This window comes from Temnothorax curvispinosus, unplaced genomic scaffold (genome assembly GCF_003070985.1).
Source record: "Temnothorax curvispinosus isolate PA1 unplaced genomic scaffold, ASM307098v1 QBEX01012734.1, whole genome shotgun sequence".
NCBI lineage: Eukaryota > Metazoa > Arthropoda > Insecta > Hymenoptera > Formicidae > Temnothorax > Temnothorax curvispinosus.
The window spans coordinates 74058-94795 of record NW_020222514.1 but is presented as its reverse complement, the minus strand read 5'-3'; the positions used below and the strand labels follow the sequence as shown (position 1 = coordinate 94795).

The following is a 20738-nucleotide window of genomic DNA, read 5'->3' as shown; positions in this document are numbered from 1 at the left end:
CTTCTGTAATGTTAGCAATCCGTTACACAGAATAAATAGATATCGACATTTTTCAGTTAGAAGCTTTATATAAGCATTATTATCTTATACCTAATAATAAATTATGTGAATTTTATATATTTCGTCTTTATGCTTTTGAATACTGTTCGATATTAAAACGCAGTTTTATGTCAAAGCTGGAAATGTAATATCGCATTATTAAATTAATTAATGCGATATTGCTAAATACTACTATTAATATTTATTTATCCTATGTCACACACATATCGATCCCTACTTACGTGTGTTATTAATAGTACATTTTTTAATTTTAATATAATTCTTTGAAGTCTGATTATCTATTAATTACATCAACAATCTAAAAATAAGATAAAGACAGATACGGATGTGTATATAGATGCCAAGATAAAGAAAACCTATATACCGGACGTCTCAATAACATTACAAATATATATATATATATATATTTGAATTCAAATAGCGATGTAAAGAGTTGTTGCAAATTTCAATTTAAGACACATCGTAATACCTCCAGCCCACTTTACGAGCAATAAAAGCATGGTATCAAGTGCATCAGATTTAAAAAACTGGTACTGCGCGTTGTAAGTCTAAAATTCCGTCAGCACTTTTATCATAACGTCATCGTATTATCACGCCAGAAAACTAGACGAAGGCTCAACTCTGTAAAAATAGTAAGTCTCTTTCATAATAAAATCTTTGGTGATACGGATATCCATGCGTCATTTAAGGAGTTCCAACCCCCTAAGACGAAAACAAACCTTGATTGTCTATATTTCGTTTTACATACATATATAACACGACACGACGAACTGCTGAGACGAAGACTCGATTTTGTGTCAGATGTGCAATGTTCGAATAAATTGAATTATTGAAATGTGAAAGCAAGAATTTCGGAACGGTTCACTGCGGCTCGATCCTATCGACGGCAACTCGAGCGATCGTTCAGACGAATGCAACTTCCCCGCATTGTCATGTCATTCGCGTCATAAACGATTTGTTGCCGCAACTCGGTTGAATATAATCGATACACGCGAATAGCAATTGGAGTTTATTTATAGATGAGTTCGGTGACTTTCTTCTGGATATCGTGACCGAAGGCGCAGCCGACGGTCCTTCAAACGACAAACGCGATTCCGACATTAAATAGTAAAAATAGTACAAATACCGATGCAATATAGAACGTTTCTCGTGCATTGCGGCATATTTGTCAAGACTTTCCTAGACGAACAATAAGAGCATTCTAGCCGTATGCATGTCACGTACAATAATTATTTACAGTTTGTAATAAAATATATCATTATTAATTACTTGTAATAATTTATAAAATATAACATATTACTATAATGATCTAAAAATCTTTTTAATTTGAGATGTATTTGAGAGTAAAGTGATAAAAATACTAGCTAATATGAAATAATATCAGTAATAATACATAACATAATTTTCTTCAAATAATTATCAACAATAATATATCCATAATAAACTGCGTTACTTATAGTACAATTATAAGATCATTATAATTATAAAATTAATATTTATTAATATTATATTAATATTATAAGATAAAATTACTAATAATCACTCTCTAACATTCCGTCAAAGATACATATTTTTCGGTAGTCAGATCGAAATAATAACGACCATCGGAGAACATCCGGAAGTCTGGGTATTTAAGGGCACCGAGAGAGATGCATCCAGAATTAAATTATTCGACGGACATCGTGCGTGAACGGGCGCGTCTGTCAAGCCACGTGGGCCACGACCATGAGAAGCTAACGCGGATCGATCAAGAACAGCAAGAAGGAACCGCTTGAGTCGGGGGGGTCCATTCGGAGGCGCCGTGTCGGTCGAGAGCAAGCACGGAAATAGACGCACCACATGGCGGGGCTCAGCTCCTCGGCTCTCTCCGCTCCCTGCATGCAGGCTCCGTTCTGCCTTTACGCGTTCGCTACTCCGCACGCATTCGTTAGTCGCGCGTCTCTTCGCCCAACGCCGGATCGTCTTCAGTTAACATGACGCGCGGCGAGCGCATCATACTCGGACAATCGTACTCGTCGCGATTGAGGCCCGTTTCGAGCCTCGTGGACCCAGTCGAGCGAAACTGCGTGAAAATCGCGTGAAAATCGGAAACTTCGGTTGTAAGCTTCAGATAGTGATCCTGAGAAGACTGATGCGTGCAAACAATCCGAAAATAGTCTTTTTTCCTTATATAGAGATCGGATAGATCGCTCAGTATTAATATGCGAGTTCAAAACGCTTCGAGTGGTGACTTTGACGCGCGCGATCGCGCGGAAAATGGATGTGAGTCATATGCGGGTTGCAATTTCACACTATCGCGACTGATAACGTAGAACTACATATTTTCATTTCTATAGAACTAATACGTTGAAGTAATATAGCGTCCTTCTGTGAGCTAAAAGAAGAGCGTCCGCCGTTCCATTATATTTGTATGGCCGCAAACGTTAAAACGTCTCGCAAGCAAGAGATGAGTCATTAAGAATTTAGGACGCAGTTTAACGACGAGACTTTGCTGTCTGGATTAATATATCCGGATAAGCTCGATATCCTAAAATCATAATAAAATCATCAATATCTAAAATCGGGCAAGCGTACTTAATGATAAATGCAAAGAATATTCCACGAGTGAAGCAAACTTCCACTGTTGCTAAGAGTATAAAATATCGAATCCGAAATATCGGAAGATTTCGAGGAAGCCGTTTCCACAATATGTGTACAAAAATACGCATCCCGGTAACACATGTAGAGAAACGACGACCATCCAACATGTGCGTAAAAGCATGTAAAAGCGATTCCTGCAATGTAGAAGCTAAACACTCGTTTTGAAGAGTCCGTCCGCAAGAAGATGGCACTTTTCCGAGAACCGTTACATCGCGGGAGAACGACTGACGGTGAAGCGACCCGACCAAATTTCGTGGTGAAAATCCAGAGGAAGGAAAAGAGAAACTCGAGATTGTAATATCTTCATTCCTTGAATACTTTCTTCATCAAATATCTCCGGTTTCATAGTTTCCTCGAAACGCCGATGACTCTGCTTAAACGCGTAAATAATGATATTTTACTATAAAGATTCGCGACGCTAATTCCAAAGTTAGAAGCCATTTGTGCTAATCATCGGAGTTGACTATCGCATTATTGATCAAAATAAAATCTCAAGGAATGTCAAGAAGCTGAGGAGTATTAGCATTCGATAATTTTAACATCTCTTTCCCTATAATCCTGGAAGATTAATGAAGAGATAGCTCTCGACGACGAGTCAAATGGAAAGAACGTTTGTATTCAAGGACGGGGAGATGATAAACGATTACCGAAGGGAATTGTCGCCGGTGACACGAGACGACGACACCACCCGGAACCGATAAACTTGCAAACCGATTAGATAAAAATATGGCCGCTTGCCATTCGACACCTGCTGTGCAACGCCTGCAGTTGCAGGACTCGACTCGGATCGGCTACGGTGCGATCAACGGCATAGGTTCTTCGAGTCAGAAGGGTCTTCAGCAATCGACCTACCCGCCGCATCTACTCAATTGGGTTTATCTGGCTTTCGCCGACCAAAATCCGTCGCAACCACCTGACCAGGTAGCCATCCGCGACGATTGGAGCACTTGACTATTAGGATTTATCATTGAGTCAATCCTTAACTGATTGTCTTAGAAATCAAAGGATTTATTTCCGAATCGTCTTAAAACTCTGTATTTTTAAGAAATTAAGATCTGTTGGAAAGCCTCATACAGACATATCGAAGAAATCTCAATCGAAGAAATAATAATAAAAATATCTGAAAGATCTATCACGGTGGAGAAAAGCTAGGCAGTTTATTACTCGATGCTGTTTTAAAATAACGAGCCTGCTATTTTAAATAAATCGTGATTGGATTATCTGTTTATATTTTAGAGCAAGCTGCTTCCTGCGGTCTGGAATAATTTTCCCGGTACGACGTCGCAGGCTTATCTACGTCAGAACGCGTTGAATCCGTCCGGATCTGTCAGACCCATGAGAGATAGCGTGGCGGAAAGTATCGCGGATTTAGCGGTACACTTTAACGAATTAGCTGTAGGCGACCGGAAACCGGCGAAGAAGCCGCCGTCAACGTACCTGTGTCACTTGTGTTTCAAGAAAGGACATTACATCAAAGATTGCCCGCAGGTCGGTAGTTTCTTCCGGGATCTTTGAATATTCTTCTTCCTCTCAATAATAATATATAAACTATACATTAGTGTCCTAAAATTTAATTTTAACACATTAATTTAAAAAAACTGATATTTTCTCTCGTTTTACTCAATACTTCTATAGATTAATTCTGTATTTTCAACTATTTTATGATTGCTTTAAAGTTTAAATGCTTTAGACAATTATTTTATATACAATACGCAGTAATAATAAATATTTTAGAATACAAAAAATTATATACATCATAAGATTTCTTAAACAATTTGAAATCTATTAGAATCGGTAATTTTGGGACAATTTACAGAAATCTCTATTGATTGCAACCGTGATTTGAAGTTTGAAGTCAAATGCACGCAGTAAAGGATAGTAGCAATCGAATGTAATCTTTGTGATATCATATGATTCGATTCTAAGATTTCAAGATGCGATTAACCCGTTTATCATGTGATTCATGGAAATCCTCGATCGATTATCGTGTTTCATCAATGTCCTCCAACAACAAGACAATGTTTCAAATATATCTTATCAGATCTTTGTTACAAGAACATGAAGATCGATTAATTGAATAGAGCATTGGATAAAGCATTGATAGAAAATTGGATAGAAAGCAATGGATATATAGAAAATAAAGATAGAGATTAAATGGACTTGTGCTTCAATAAATTGAGTTCAAATCATTAATGCGTCTCAAATTTGAAAAAGAAACACGTCTTTCAACGTGTTTCTTTTCTGTTGTTTCGTAGAATATTCTCTAAAATTTTTCAGCACAATCGAATTATTTAAATATACGTGAAATGAACGGAATAACAATAATGTAAAATATATAATAATAAGAAATTCTCGTTTCTCGAACAAATATCCGGAGATTATTCTTAACTACGCTGTAATTTTTTCATCATCAAAAAATATGTCTCTCAAAAAGATTAAATAATACAAACGTAAAACATGGAAGAGAACTTTTCTTTTTTTCTTTCTACCCCTTTCTCGAAGTGACTGTCAGAAATAAATCACTATCAAACACAAAATCATCATAAGTAGGTAATTTAGCAATAACTCACGTAAATGGCACGCGTGCCCCGATGTAACAACAGCGAGATGCGCGTGGCTCAATTGGGCGCTAATTGACAACAAACAGCATCTCTGGGACACATGACGTCACACGGTCAATCATCGCGATTCGAGAGTGAGCCAATTAAGCCGCTTCTCCTGATGGAGACGTTTTTTCACGTAATTCCTATTAATTGATAGGAAAGTGGAATATTAATGTCATTATTCTCTAAATAATCTAAATTAAAAAAAAAAAGAATTGATTGACACTATAGATGTTTTGCAAACAACAGTTTCTTGCGCATATCTCGAACATCTTTTAATTATTGTTTGTTGATACCTATTATTTGACGGAATTTATTAAAATATCAAGCAATAATAAATGCACGCGATTATTCTCAATTATTATACTATTCCGTGTGATATTAATTATGTTCATTGATATTATAATGGTCTATTCACTGACTGGAACCAATATGTAGCTTTCGACGATCGATTCAGTCGTTCAATTATTGCCGAATCTAAGAAACTAAATTTTTTATAGACGGAATTTATAAAGATTCGTATAATTTTCGCAGGCACGACCGAAGGGCGAGGGCCTGACGCCGTACCAGGGCAAGAAGCGGTGCTTTGGCGAATACAAGTGCCCCAAGTGCAAACGTAAATGGATGTCGGGCAACAGCTGGGCCAATATGGGCCAGGAGTGCATCAAGTGTCACATAAACGTGTATCCTCACAAGCAGGTGAGCGAGGAGGAGGAGCTTTCCGCCCGTTACGGGCCTCTCCCGCGCGATTAATCTTTAGATATAAAATTAGTCGGGATCCTCCTCGCGGCGAAGTCCCCGGTCGGACTCGCTAAAAGACTCTTGGAACCGTTTCGCTCTCTCTCGAAATATTGCGCGGCCGAGAGAACGAAATCTCGTGTAAACCGACGCGAAAGCTAATTATAGTCGCATAATCGCTCGCTCGCTCGCTCGTTCGCCCTTTGCCGCCCGGTGTGCAGAAATACCCGGTCGGAGTCACCGGTAATCGTTACGTTGCGGATCCCAAAAGACGTTCACGAAATTCCTATTATAATTAATTGAGCGTTATAGCTATCCGCTGCGCCGAATACGTTAAACGATCCCAGAATCGCTGTACAATCGCCAAGTCTTCTAGAAAATCGAAATTAACAGATTATATCAATTTAACAATATTAATGATATTAATAACATATTAATATAAATTAGCTAATTATATTAATGATATAAATTGCATCGAATGAAGGAAAGATATCTTTATATGCAAGATGAGAGATATACTCTAGCAAAGATTTCTATTATTATTTCTCGCGAAACGCAGAGATAGAGTGGGCGGTAAAATCATTTCTATTATTTTCAGAGACCGTTGGAAAAACCCGATGGTCTGGACGTGTCCGACCAGAGCAAAGTACATCCCCAACATCTCTGCGAGAAATGTAAGACGTTGGGCTATTATTGCAGACGCAGCGCGATAATAACTTAACGATAGCCGAATTCCGTCCAATTTATCTCGCTGATCCAATTAATCACATCAACAAGAAGATTTAACGGTGAACTGAGAAAAGACAATTCGTTCGATACACTTAACACGCCGATGCGGATGTGGATCTGGACAGTGTCTCTGTTCGCGAGATTAAATACGAAATAAATCATAGAAAGAAAGAGAAAGATAGAGAGAGAAAGAAATGAATGATATATTTTTATGTACATTAATTTATGATTAGAATTTTTTTATCGCATGACTTTTGGCGACGACCAAAGACACGGTTTTCAATCGCAGGGCTTTATATTTATGTATATTGAATAATATTATGTACATGGACACAAAATGCGCAAGTGCCATGCCAGCAACAGAATTTTTCGACTTTTTAATATTTGACAACGAATATTATCATATCCGTACACGCGAGGAAATGCGTGTTATTCGAGTAAAAAAAAAACGAGGGCATCGTTCTCAGGGATATAATAAAATGTTCTCTGATCCCCTAAGAGCTAATAATAATCACAGGCAGATCTTCAAGAAAGGGAGCTACCTCCATGATGAAGAGCGATTGTACAGGAAGGGAAAAAAATCAAAGAAAGAAAAATAATGACTGCAAACGAAATATTCGCAGTAGTTCCGAATTGCATTAAAACGCAACACCGACATGCAGCCCCTACGCGATCAATATTGTTTCATAATATTGCGCAATAATATATTAATTAATTAACGTTTATAACTGATATCAATGATTACATTTACATCAGTATTATTCACAGTAGTATTGCACTTTCTCCATATTGTGCAATAATATTAATCGCTAAATATATACATATATTGATATTAATATATCGTATATTAATATTAATACTTATATTATATTGAATGTATCGCATCAATAATGTATTGATCGAGCAGGGACTGCTTTATTTATTGGATATATTCTTTGGCTCTGGGACATGAACATAATACATATATAAATCTCTTCTTATTCAATATATTATTTGCATATGTACAGATTGATTTACGATATAGAGCGAATGAAGAAACATTAGAATTGTGTTAAAAGTATAAGTTATAAATAGCGGCTATGAAACCGATGAGATTTCGTAAAGAGCTCAGTTTTCGACGCTACAAACGCATATATAGAACGGATTCTCTTTACCTGTCGGAAACGCGACGACTAGCAAGATCGTCTTCCGCATATTTACATCAATATCCTGAAATCGAAACTCGTCGAAATCACAACGGTTTCTTGATTCTTGTTCTGCGAAATCATTGTCAATTAATTCGGCATTCTCTACGAATCGCATTAAACATGTACATGTACGTGTCTAACACCATGTATTCATGCAAATATGAGAGAAGAAGTCTCTTACCTGTCGTAGTAGTAGAATTTGTAAATGTTTAAGGAGAATTTGTATGAATCGTTATTACAGTTTGCACCATTTTCTATATGAAACACATGCAACACGCCGATAAAACATTAATGGCAAGGAACTGATTAATCGGTTTTTTCAAATAATGATTTGGCCTAAGCATTTGGCTTGTTCGCGAAGAGCTCCTTTCGTCGTTTCGTCCGTGATGCAGAAAATTCGAAAACGGAAATATCGAGCGCTGGGAGTGGTGCTGAGAACTGTATTGTATTGTCACTGTTATTGCTAAGATTATACGACGCACGATAATCTTAACAATAACGCGTACACACGTATATAGTACATATATATATAATATATATTATTTGTATATAATAAGTGCTTTCCAAATATACAAACCAAAGATACAATGACTCTGCGTCTACGCTCATCCTCCCTTATTCTCCCTCGTCTATAATCAATCACTCTCACTGTCTCTACACAGAACATAATCACGCATTGTAGAAATGTTTTATATAATACAATTTATACATAGGAAATATACAGTGGTCAAGGATTAGTGACGACGAAGAGAAGATCCGCCGCCGGATCCTCGCTAAAATACGACGCGGAGTTAAACGTCGTCGTCGTACCCGTGGAATCAACTGTCATCTTCTGCAAATAAAACAGTCGGTTACGTTCTACTTACCACAACTTTGAAAGAAATGAACCATCTAATTTCTTTCTCTTGAAATAATATCAAGCTATCATATTATTTTCTCACAATTGCAAGTGCGGTCGCGTAAAGACATTATCAAACATTATCTTTGTTTCGTCAATGAATCTTTACACAGTGATCATTCTGTTATCCTTAGCGTAAAGAATTAAGTAGCTTAATCGAGACAAAGCAAATGCATTTCGAAGAGTCAATCGACCCGGACGATTGACCCCTCAAGATCCTGTCAAGATATAGGACATCGATTCACCTCAGATGGATCCACGCGGTATGGAGAATTTTCTGTCACCGAATGCTGATACTGCGCCGACTGCGTATGCTGCGTGCACTGTTGCTGCATCAGCATTTGCTGCTGCTCCTGTTGTTGCTTCCATTCTTCATATTTTCTCATCGCGAGTATTAAGTCGCGATTCTCGTCTGCCAAACCAACATTTTGTGCCGTGTTCTTCATCAATTTACTGTGCTCTTCCTCACTCGGCGACATTGACTGTTGCTGTTGTTGCTGCTCCTGTAGGAGCTGCTGTCGTTCGTCCGTCTTTTCGGTCAAAGAATTCGCCGAGTAGCAAATGTCAAAGAAACTCTGAGCTGTCGGTTGCACCGCGACCGGACTGGATACGCTGGGCGCCGGTTGGCTAACTAGAGTGATCACTTGCTGTGTCTCCTTGCCCTCAGTATTGTACATCAATGTCGGTAATGGAACAGGTATCCCGCCGGATTGCGCAGAATTTAGAATATCCAAGGGCTGCGTCATGATCTTCGTATCTATGTTATTCTCGCTAGAACACTCGATGTCCGCCGAAGAGAAAGTACTTTCTGGTTGCGGCGCTATAGAGCCCGGAAAAGACGGTGGCTGTTGTGCTTGACCGACCAAGCTGATAACTTGCGACTGCGATGACTGCTGCGGCGACGGTTGCGGAGGCAGAACCGCAATGGGCGGTTCCGGGAAGAGTTCCGCTTTCAGATTCGGCAGAAACGTGTCGATCGCTCGCCACGTGGGTGCCCAGAGATTGGAACTCGGTGCCAGAACATTGGCCGACGACATCACCAGCAGCATATTCTTCAATGATTCGGGGATCGCTTCGAACAAAAGCTCACTATTGTCGGCGTGCATGTACGCGCGTAGAAGTTCTAATACTGTTAACCATAGCGGCAAGAAACCGGGTAGAGATAGCAATGGAGTCAGACGTTGAAGAAATACCTTGGAGAGCAACATCGCGACCCTAACTCTCGTTTCCTCGACGCCGATGGGATCGTTGGACGCGATCGGACCCAGTAATTGCGCCAACAACGGGAATAATACCTCCTCCAAACATTGCGACCACTCTATTGCGGACAGCTGCGCCAAATCTTGCGCCATCAAGGTGCTTTGAAGATACGCGATTGCCGAGGTGCGTACCAGTCTGCGAGCGTCGCAACAGAGTCGCGCGATACTTTGCAGCAGCGGTCGCCAGGCCTGCGGCCACAGGGATATACCGTCGTCGATGCTACCTTCCTCTGCCCACCATCGGAATACCTGTGCAATTCTCGTGTGCAGCGTGTATATCAGCTCCAGCAACTGTACCGGGCTTCGTTGATAATCAGCCGATTCCTCCGCGGAGTTGCACACCCTGTTCCGCTTGCCTGCACATTGCAGCACCGCCTCGGCAAACGTTCTCACGCAATTGACGCACAGATCGAAGTTGAAGGGCGTCACATGCGCCATGTCGCGCACCAGGAAGTTTAGGCTGTCGCAGCATTTGACGAACGCCGCCGAGTCGTGCGGCTGAAGATCACGCGCCAAAACTATCGTGTCGGCGGCTACCGGAAGCGGTGCCTCGGTACCAGTGGGCGACACCAACACCCATTCCGGCACAGGACTGATGGGTCTGGGATCCAAGACCGACGCCCGAGCGTTTGTTGTTTCGTCTAGAACCGTGTTGGATCGTTTGGGTGCCAATGCGCCGGCACCCGCGCATTCCAGCAGACTGAACACTACCTTCCAATCTTCCGCGCTATGGATGTTCGCGGCGCCCGTCTTCAACAGCTCGAACAAACCGTAGGCGATTTGTCGTGCCAATGGTACAGTTGTCGCGGACGGCAAGTGGGTCAGAGGTAGTAGAGGAGATAGACACGCAAACTCTTCTCCGCGTAAAAGCCTGATCGCCAATCTCAGCATGCCCACAGCTACTCTTTCGAGCAAATAAGGATGGTTCTCGCGCGCCGCCACCGTTAACAAACGATCCAAGTGACTCTGAACCACGGGCCAGATGCACGTTACTCTGTCACGATTCTGTATAGTTACTTCTAGCAACAGTTCCAAGAGAAATATAGATATATCCTCATCGTTAGGATTCACCGACACCAAAGCGCCAACGAGAGAATTGAGTGATTCACTCTGCAAAGTAACGAGAATTGTTAGAATAAATATTAAAGTCGTAACCCAATAATCACATATCATCAATTTACCTGAAAAAACTTGCTTTCTTCTATAATTTCCTTGAGATAACAATTAGCAATAAACTCCATAGCCTTTTTTCGCGCGGTCGCCTCGGCGGGATGCGGCAGACGTGACGTATCCATAGCGATATAAGAATAGAAGGTGGAAAGTATTCCCTGATCACCCGGGGAAGTCTTGGGCGTGGTCGGTTCCCGGAGTAAAGATATTTTACCAGATGAATCGATGAAGTCTTCCGCCTCCGTAAGATTTTTCGGTAACAATCTTGCCTCGTAGAGCGACTGCAAACAATCGATGATGTTCTTCCAAGACGCTCTCAAGGCATCCCCATGTAAATGCGTAATCTTGAAGAGAGTGCGAGCAGCCATTTGAGACTTTGGACTTCCACCGAGATGTAAAACTACTTGCTCGGACTTTCCGCCGATTTGCAGGCCCGTGAATTTGCAGAGGCTCACTATGAGCGTATCCAAGTCACCGCACATGCCGTGGTAAGCACTGATCGCCGCGCAACTGAGAGAAAAGAATGAGAAGCTGTAGCTAATATAGGAATCAATTCATCGTAGGTAGCAAAAGAATAAACAAACCTGAGGAACGTTTGAGCGACTTTGCGTTGCAACGTTCTGTCTGGTGCTTTATCGTAAGCTCGGCAAAGAGCACTTATAATAGGACCCCACGCATGTTCAGCTAAGTCTTTATCGATGAATTCACCGGAATTGCCTACTTTCAAGTATGCACTTTCAGGTCCGCAGCCTCTTCTCAGTAAAACTTTCCATAAATAATTTTCTTTTACTAGTCCAGTTTGTTCAGCCGGCATCACGATTTCCTCTCCTCTGCAGAAATAACAGATAAACAATATTTATAATTAGAATAACATTTGCGCATGGTCTGTGTCTAATTTAAATATTTCTAACACTTACTTAATTGAAGTATATATCTCATCAAGCATATCCTGATCAAAGTCGACGTCGCCGTTAACTTTCTTCAAATTTTTCTTAAATTCATCAGCAGTCATAGGATTGCTTTGCCTCCTTACGTTATAATTATGTTGATCGACATTTAACATGATCACCGCGTAAGCTAACGCAAAGGCGGCGTCGGCCGAAGCAAAAGGTCTACCATTGCTATCCTAAACACAGCAACGGTTTGTTATTCCATCTCGCGCCTGCGTTATTTCTAATAAATACTAAAATATATATACATATGTGTGTTCTAATAAATACTAAAATATACGCACATGCCAATGTTCGGCAAATTTCTCGAGTAAAAGAAATATAAGAGGAGCTTCTCCGGGGAGCCTGAACGATTCCAGATAAAGTCGCAAAGCCTGATCGATTCGAGTATTTCTTAAGTCGAAATTATGCACAAAACAATTGAGAATGTTCATGTTTTCTTTCTTGCTGATATATTCGCCGATCGCTTTCTTGTCTAAACCAGGATTCTCTCTTAGAAGTTTCGCGATTTTTTCAGGATCCGAGTGACCTGAAGTATCGCTTAGCAGACCTTGCTCCGTAAGCTTTGCGATACCCGCTCGCGGATTCTCGTTGAACTTTTCTGTGCCGAGAACCAACCACTGGAAATAAACAAAGAGAAATTTAGTAAATCGTAGTTGCATCAGAAATAAGTGAAAAACAAGTACCTACCCGCTTGTTCGACTTTATATCGAGCAAGTCTTCACGCGTGGGCAGATTTGACGATGCCTCGTGACGCGACGGTTTGCACAATTCCTTGCAGCCTTTGCAACGAATCTCCATGCCGACAATCAGCATCATTATGGCGTCCAAGGAAATCAATTGCATGGTATGCATACCATTGGTCATTGGCAGAGAAACATTCTAAGAGAAAATTTCAAAGGTATAAAGATTCTAGATAGTTAAATTACACTTTTATATATCAATCTGCAATAATATATACGAGAAAAGAGATATACCTTAGAAAACATTTTCATAAGTTCCTCGTACAAATTTGTAGAGTAAAGTCCGCAATCGTAATTTAAATATAATTCAGCAGGCAAACCGGGTATTCTCCATAATCTTACTATGGCCTCTGCAAATTATGGAAATAAAATTTAAATTATAAATATATATTGCACAATCGTTTATTACTACGAAATTGAAACGTACCAAGCGCTAATTCCCGTTGCTCGTACGATATTCTATTAGATTCAGAGACAACTATATCCATTAATTTAATTAAATAATGTTCCAGTTGAAATTTTAGATGTTCTCTTTGCGACTCAAACAGCAAGTACGATACTTGAAGATTTACAGCGAGGATCGACAATCTATCTGTTCCAAGTAGCTGATACATAAAAACAATACATAATGCATTTCTTTATTAATGAACGACGTTATACATATTTATAGTAGTTAATTAGTTTCTCTTACCAAGATTAGATTCCTACACAAGTCGTCCTTAGCGAGCGCAAGTAGAGACAAGAAATTAGAAAGAGCGTCGGCTGCGATCTCCAACGCTACTTGCAATAAGCTGAGACCCAAGTGGGTCATAATTTCATTGTTCTGTTTGTCAAAAGGACTACACAGGGAAATGAGAAATCTGAACAGTTCGCGAACGCACAACGCGCCGTACGGCGCTCGCTGTTGCAACGAAATAAATCGGACACCCTGACTATTCACATACTCCTCGATTTGTTCAGACTCTTTCACTTTAGTCGCCCTAGCCACGTTTTCATCTATTGACAAGTCTTCCACGCTACCAGTCGGAGATTGCGCTAAATCGATGCTTTTCTCTTCGTCACCTGCAAGATTATTCGAAAAATAAGGCTTGGAAATTGAAATGTATTTTAAAATAATAAAAAGATCGAGTACCTTGATTTTCTGAGATAGACAGCTTGCTCAATGAAGGGGAGATAGATTGCTTAATGGAAGATTCGGATTCATCCGCGATTTTCTGATCAGCCGTATCTTCCTTCTCCACACTTTTACTTTCCGCTGAAGCTGCAACTTTATCCTCCACACTTTTACTTTCCGCTGAAGCTGCAACTTTATTCTCCACACTTTTACTTTCCACTGAAGCTGCAACTTTATTCTCCACATCGATATTTTCTGGCGTGCTATTCGCCTCGATCGTTTTTATCTCGCTCTTAATGTCTCCATTGCTTCCATCTTTATCAATCTCCTGTTTCTTATCAGCCTCCTGATTATCTGTCGCTTTGATACAGTCGTTTCCATCTTTAGTATCCTCTTTGCTAACATTAATTTTACTCTCACTCTTCTCGTCCTCGTTTTTATCAACACTTGCATGATTCAACGTTCCCTGCATGTCAACTATATTGCCGACTGGTGAAACAGGTGTGGTGGCCAAGTGATTGGCTCGTATTTTGTCAACTGCACTTGAAATACTCGATTCCTTCTCGTCAACGTCTTCCGTAGTAGATTTGGATTTTTGCTTCGTATAACTTTTTTGTTTTCTACTCTTGCTACGAGTATTTTCAATGCTGTTTGTCCTCATTTTCTGTAACAAAAAAAATTATGTTGCTTCATGTACAGAACGTTATTGCTCGTATGTAAATACTTTAAATCGCATATTATAAAACTTACTTTCATATTCGGCAAGACTCTGGTATCTTCGACAAATTGAGGTAGCCTGGTGAACAAATGTTGAACCATATCCCTCAGGCAATGCTCTGCCGTTTTTCTAAGAATTTCTGTAAAGATATTTTATTACAACACACTCGCAACTTGTCAGCAGAAACATGAGATCGCCATAACTCACCACTAAGACGCGTTTCAAAACATATCCTAAAGCAACTCAGCATAATTTCGCATACACTTTCGTTGGAGAGATGATCGCCAGCAGGCGACAGCATGAGGGCTCTCAGAACTTGCAAGACTCTCATGAGAACCACTCCGTCACCAGACGCATCAGCACCTACAAACCTTGCGTGTGTAACAGCATCCGCTATGGCTTCTACGCATATAGCTACAGCAGGATGGTTAGAATCTGAAAAGTAACATATGTTACGTTACAGGACAACAAAAGTAAGAATGTTTGTTGACACAATAAACGAAACTAACCAACGAGACCATAAGAAATTATCTTATTAACGGCAGATAGCGCTAGACTAGTCACAGGTCCTGTAGTTTCTTCAGATCTAATGATTTCCAGAAAGGGAGTGAGAAAGACTGCGGGTTCCAATTGGGATAGATCTCTGTGCTCATTTAACACCTCCTTCAAGGTACCCAAGCCCTTCATGAGAGCATCCTGGTCGTCGTCCTGAAAATTAAATTACACAATTAGAGAACAAATCTTTAAGATCTTTTGCGAATTGTCTCTGCTTCATTGTCAAATTTGGAGCGCCTCTACCAAACAATTTCTACAACCTGTTTGATTAGGAACAATAACAGATGTACGTGCCCAAAACGCTGACGATAATCGTCTTATTCACGAGAACAGTTCGTACAGGTGATGAAAAAAGATCCACTAACCTGGTGAGAGTGTGACGACCATCGGGCACCTCGCCGCATCGCCGTCACCAGGAGGCATACCTCGCCCTCGACGACGTACAGGCCACCCCTACAGGGGCCCGCGGGCCTCACGATTCTGCTCATCCTCGCGCGTTTTCACCGTTACGCCATAGCAAAATTCCGAAAGATCGTACAGCACAGCCGGATGAAATTCGATCACCGGACGTTTCACGAAGATCCGTCACGTCGAACAGCCACTTCCCACCACTGCCCAATACCGCTGACTTCCAACACGATAACCATCGACTTACCGTCAACCGCCGTCGATCCACGAGACTCGCAGTTAGCGTCGACGTTCGATTAGTCGATACACGTGCCAATGTTGAGAATGTGACGTCATCTGTACATATTGGCAGATTGCAGGCCCGTAACGTAGGATTGCGATCGCCCTTCTGCCAGCAAACTGGGCTAAATTTTCACGAGACTTCCTACAATTTTAGAAATTTATGGACCGCGAAAAGCGCCTGGACTGAAATTCCGAAAATTTCAGGAATTCTTGTCTTATCTCAAATACTTTTAGAGTGATAAACACCAAACTCTAATTAATTTAACGGATGACTAATTTATCAAATAAAACTTGTACCATTTTGTTAATGTGGATAGAAATATTAATTTTCATTCTTTGTGACGAAAAAAATTAAATTAAAAATAACTAACTAAGAATTTCGGTTTTATTTTTACCAACGTAGATTAACTTTAATCTCGGTTAAACTTATTTTTATTTTTTCTTAGTTCTAAAAATGAGAAGAGGACAAAAAGTAAGTTAAACCGAGATTAAAATTAATCTGCATTGATACAAGTTAATCATCAGAGTTCAGTCACGGTCGCCCTCATTTTCCCAAACTGTACATTGTCGGCTTTCCTTATTCGCGACCTCGCTATTGACGCCTCGTGTGCACGAGACTTAATATTAACCGGAGTAAAACGTAAAACCTGTCGGTCAGCTGCAAGTGCAGCAGTCGCGTCTTATCTCTGGAGTGGACGGATTTGCGCGTTCGTTTCTTCACCGATCGGATCCTCCTAACTAGGCAGCTAATTCCTGCGGTGACACAGCATTATTTATATTCTTAAAGCAGCGTTAGTCACAGCTGAAGGTAAGGGCGAATTCGAACGAACGAGGTCCTTGATCTCCTGACGTTTGTCACATACTAGGCTGTTAAATCCTGCGGCCTGCACCTGCGTTCCATACAAACAATATAAATTATTATCGATTCTTTTTTTGTCCTTGTGTGCCTCGCGCGCGTGTTGTTACTTTTGCTTACGTTGAACGTTCGCTGTTGTTTCTCATGGATGATTACTGCTGGCTTTTTTTTTTACACTGACCAAAGCAGTCGACTTGAAAGAGACATATAATTGTCCATAAATGACGATGTCCTTGATTGTACAACTGCATCAAAATCGGCGAAATGCTGCAATAAAATCATTGTATAGAATAATTAGGTGGCAAGTCGAAATTGTCACTCTTTCGAGTGAATAATTTAGACGATATGATCGGTTTGAAGGTTATGACGTTTGTCAAATCGTCACGTGTCACGTGTGTCGGGTGTTAATGATGTAAATACAGACTTACAAGATTGAGTGGTTAGAATATAATTACATTTTGCTTCAATTAATAGAAAGGAATGATTAAAGAAACGATTTAAGATCTAATTAGAGTAAAAAGGGATTATTGAGTCAGTTGAAGAAAAAATCGGATAAAAGATTTTCAAGACAAAAAGCCCCATGACTAATAAGCCCCTCCCTATCCTGAAAATTAAAAAAACTCTGTTTTGAACATTTTTTTATCCAATGTTTTCTTTATCTGACTCAAGTAGCCCCTCCTTACTCTTTCCCCGTAGTCTAGTAATTTATATTTATTTGGACATTGCTAACATAAGATATTGGATGCTGCATGAATTCGTGTAACACATAATTGTCGAAAGAGTGACCGATCGATTCAAGCCACGTCCGATATCCAATAATGAAATTTAATTTTGTAGAAAGAGTTACTTATATTACTACTTGAAGCTTGCAGAACGCAAGCTCTCCTTTGTTAGTTTCCGGACATCGGACGCGATTCGAATCTTACATAATTGCGTACGTTATAACGCGAACGTGCGAGGCATAATCGAGTGAAATGATCCCTTTAGCTCAATAGAATGGGTTCGGTTTCCAGTACAAAAAGGCCCATCATGCCGTCAACACGAGACCTCGTCAACGAGCTGATCGCGAAGGACTCGATCGTCATATTCTCCAAGACGTACTGTCCTTACTGCACAATGGCCAAGAAGGTACTTATGCTCGACTTCACAACGGCTCGATCTCGATAGTCTCACCCAGTGGATTCATCTCCTGAAAACAAACAATAGAGAAACGATGACGTCAATAATTTAATTTGTCAGTTGTTCGACGCACATGGGCTGATGTTCTTAACATCCGTGTGTCTTTCAGAATTAACCGATTCTTATTTTCTTCATAATTTTCAATCTGATGTCTCAGCCATTTTATATCAAAGTTTTTTCATGATTCTATTAAAATATTACGATATTAAAATCCGCGTCCTTTTTACGCGGCCAATCTAGAATTTTTAAAAGAATCATGACTCGTCTTCCACAATGCAGTTATATAAAAATTTAGATATAATAATAATTTACTATCTAAATTACCATCTAATACTAATTATTATCAATATCAATATAAATTATCGCTAGTTTATTTATCGGGATAATAACTTCTTATTTATCTATTTCAATCTATTTAATCGAATTTTATGTGCAGGTATTTGATTCATTGAAGAAGACGTACACGGCGGTAGAGTTGGACGACAGGGAAGACGCGCAGGAGATACAAGACGTGTTGGGCGAAATAACTGGCGCCAGGACAGTGCCCAGAGTATTCCTCAACGGAGAGTGCTTAGGAGGCGGTACCGACGTGAAGAAACTGTACGAGAATGGCGAGCTCGAAAAAAAATTTTGAATTTTCCTCGTCGAAGCGTCTTGTGATCAATTTCAAATAATTCGTTTGTAAGAAGGAGCAACCTATCCTACCACAATAAATAAAATATATCTATGTTGATGCGGAGGAAGAAAAAGATGTTTTTCGAGTGAATTTCGATTTCCATCCGATTTTGCGTCCAACACAAATTGTCCACCGGCGTTTCCACCTACGAACGTTTCGGTTCCTCCTTCTGTATAAGTACAATGAATCATATCGTGCCAATGATACATCACATTGGATCGTCCTCGGGTTGAAGGGATTCACGTGTCTTCGCGATTTCACAATGCGGTTCGTCAGAAATCCATCGCAACAACCGTACGTCACAATTAAATCCAGTTACGTATACCTAGCTATGCCCCCGTATCATGGCATGCGTAAAGTAACGCAATAAACGCGGGCTGTCACGTGCCGGAAAGCCTGCTAAAATAAATCCCGCAATCTCGAACGGAACACACGGTTACACCGATTGCAGTAACGACGATGACGATGACGACTCGTGGTATCGACAAATGCGTTTGACAAAGCTCTCGTTCTTGTTTCTTTTTTTTACCCCAGCTCGTCGGGACTTTCCGCGAAACGCGCAAATCGGCACGAATGGAATACATTTGCCGAGAACAATGGCGAGTTTTCCGCCGGCAACAAAGGCGTGGGCCGGCCTGCAATTATTATTATACTTGCTGATAGACGCGCGCGATAAATATTCGAATCGAACAGCGGGATTGTTGGTTGAATGACGCGAAAGCCGATGTAGCAAATGCAGGTTGCCAGAAATGGATGTGATTAATCCATCGATCCCGTTAGCAGCTGGTTTGTTGCCTCTCCCCCCTCCCCCTTTTTGGTCAAATTATTACTTTTCTTTCAATTTTGTAACGATCTGTCAAAAATAAAATTTTGTTTCCCGAAGGATATTCACAAAGGGTATTCGCGCAATTATCGAATGTATTTGAATAAAACGAAATTTTATCCTTTTACGCTGGTTAAATATTTTATATTATTCAATATTAACGTAGCTTCTCTTTATCGATTGTATAAAACCGTTGTCATACCTTGTTGAAGTTTTCCAATATTAGCTAACAAAGAACGGCGAAAGAATCGTAGAAGATAGATGGAATATGTGCTCGCCGCGCGCGCGAGCGTATACAAAATTTACCACCTTTAAATATATACTTATTAACAGCGGAGTAAAAATCGATATTTACATCGACATGGAGTTAGTATCGCCTAAAACCGTTGAATTTTAGAAAAAAGGGGGGGAGATACCTACTCGAGACTTATTTTACAAGGAGATTAAACGTGGTTGTAAATTACATGGGTTATTTTATTTTTACGATGTAAGGCTGCCTTTATCGGATGATTAATCATTTTGCGAGAGTAACCAGAGAGAAACCCGAGCGCAATTTATTTACAACGACGTAATTCATAATTGATAGTTGGTAATCGATAGCCATGAGCGAAACGTTGATAACAATTTCCCGAAGCAGCTAACAGAGTTGTCGTCACAGATGAACAGTTCTTTTTGAACAACATAAGGGAAAATGAAGAATACTACGCGAAAACTTATTTTCTTATACGTGACATATATATGGATATCTCGACCGTAAGTTTGAAAACAAATAAACGAAACTTGGGCGGCAGTGTGGTCTAGTAGTAGAGCGCCAGACTCGTAATCTGAGGAACTAGGTTCGAGTCCGCTAGAGCCGTGGAATGTTTTTCCGAAAGCTGCGCCCCTCCGTGCAAGATTCAGGCCCTTGTGCGGAGCAAACTTCACGATTATGCAAATCAAAATTATTAAATAATGCAGTCACGTGTATATTTCTTAATGTTTTTGAAATTATTATATTAAATTATATATGCGTTTGAACTACTTATTTTATTGTTTATTCTAAAGAAATTAAAATTTTTTTCTGCAGCACTTACAATAGTAAACGTATCTATTCGAGGATATCTTAACAATAACAATCCACAATTTTTTCTATCAATAAACTTGGATGTTA

The 20738-nt window shown here is 40.0% G+C and overlaps 3 protein-coding genes across 6 annotated transcripts; 2 read left to right on the top strand and 1 right to left on the bottom strand.

The window, feature by feature from the left end:
• Positions 1-3426: 3426 nt before the first annotated feature.
• LOC112462743 (zinc finger CCHC domain-containing protein 24-like) lies at positions 3427-7210 on the top strand. The gene is made up of 4 exons (XM_025028702.1): positions 3427-3621; positions 3937-4188; positions 5838-6002; positions 6640-7210. The coding sequence occupies exons 1-4, from the start codon at positions 3427-3429 to the stop codon at positions 6760-6762; spliced, it is 735 nt and encodes a 244-aa protein (XP_024884470.1). The 3' UTR covers positions 6763-7210.
• Positions 7211-8476: 1266 nt separating this feature from the next.
• On the bottom strand, positions 8477-16152 carry LOC112462738 (Golgi-specific brefeldin A-resistance guanine nucleotide exchange factor 1). 2 transcript variants are annotated; one of them, XM_025028682.1, is made up of 16 exons: positions 15730-16152; positions 15319-15517; positions 15017-15244; positions 14842-14948; positions 14284-14755; positions 14110-14244; positions 13669-14039; positions 13405-13582; positions 13212-13327; positions 12925-13116; positions 12519-12854; positions 12202-12410; positions 11869-12114; positions 11296-11794; positions 9101-11224; positions 8477-8789 (listed from the first exon to the last, which is right to left on the bottom strand). In XM_025028682.1, the coding sequence occupies exons 1-16, from the start codon at positions 15850-15852 to the stop codon at positions 8685-8687; spliced, it is 5640 nt and encodes a 1879-aa protein (XP_024884450.1). In that variant the 5' UTR covers positions 15853-16152; the 3' UTR covers positions 8477-8684. The 2 variants fall into 2 exon arrangements, with proteins under 2 accessions (XP_024884450.1, XP_024884449.1); XM_025028681.1 differs by having other exon boundaries at positions 14110-14755; positions 15730-16150.
• Positions 16153-16598: 446 nt separating this feature from the next.
• Positions 16599-18840, top strand: LOC112462745 (glutaredoxin-C4-like). Of its 3 annotated transcripts, none has more exons than XM_025028704.1 (3): positions 16599-16862; positions 17898-18038; positions 18526-18840. In XM_025028704.1, the coding sequence occupies exons 2-3, from the start codon at positions 17907-17909 to the stop codon at positions 18721-18723; spliced, it is 330 nt and encodes a 109-aa protein (XP_024884472.1). In that variant the 5' UTR covers positions 16599-16862; positions 17898-17906; the 3' UTR covers positions 18724-18840. The 3 variants fall into 3 exon arrangements, with proteins under 3 accessions (XP_024884472.1, XP_024884475.1, XP_024884473.1); XM_025028707.1 differs by having other exon boundaries at positions 16602-16862; positions 17917-18038; XM_025028705.1 differs by having other exon boundaries at positions 16607-16862; positions 17924-18038.
• The last annotated feature ends 1898 nt before the right edge of the window (positions 18841-20738 follow it).

What these genes read in the sequence shown, in the direction of transcription:
- LOC112462743 (XM_025028702.1), top strand. Translation starts at nt 3,427, where the DNA reads ATGGCCGCTTGCCATTCGACACCTGCTGTGCAACGCCTGCAGTTGCAG. An exon ending in CGTCGCAACCACCTGACCAG is followed by an intron (nt 3,622 to 3,936) that starts GTAGCCATCCGC and finishes TTTATATTTTAG; the next exon opens with AGCAAGCTGCTTCCTGCGGT. An exon ending in ACATCAAAGATTGCCCGCAG is followed by an intron (nt 4,189 to 5,837) that starts GTCGGTAGTTTC and finishes TAATTTTCGCAG; the next exon opens with GCACGACCGAAGGGCGAGGG.
- LOC112462738 (XM_025028681.1), bottom strand. Translation starts at nt 15,852, where the DNA reads ATGAGCAGAATCGTGAGGCCCGCGGGCCCCTGTAGGGGTGGCCTGTAC. An exon ending in GCAACGGGAATTAGCGCTTG is followed by an intron (nt 13,328 to 13,404) that starts GTACGTTTCAAT and finishes CATAATTTGCAG; the next exon opens with AGGCCATAGTAAGATTATGG. An exon ending in ACCGCGTGGATCCATCTGAG is followed by an intron (nt 8,790 to 9,100) that starts GTGAATCGATGT and finishes TTTTATTTGCAG; the next exon opens with AAGATGACAGTTGATTCCAC.
- LOC112462745 (XM_025028704.1), top strand. Translation starts at nt 17,907, where the DNA reads ATGGGTTCGGTTTCCAGTACAAAAAGGCCCATCATGCCGTCAACACGA. An exon ending in ACTGCACAATGGCCAAGAAG is followed by an intron (nt 18,039 to 18,525) that starts GTACTTATGCTC and finishes TTTTATGTGCAG; the next exon opens with GTATTTGATTCATTGAAGAA.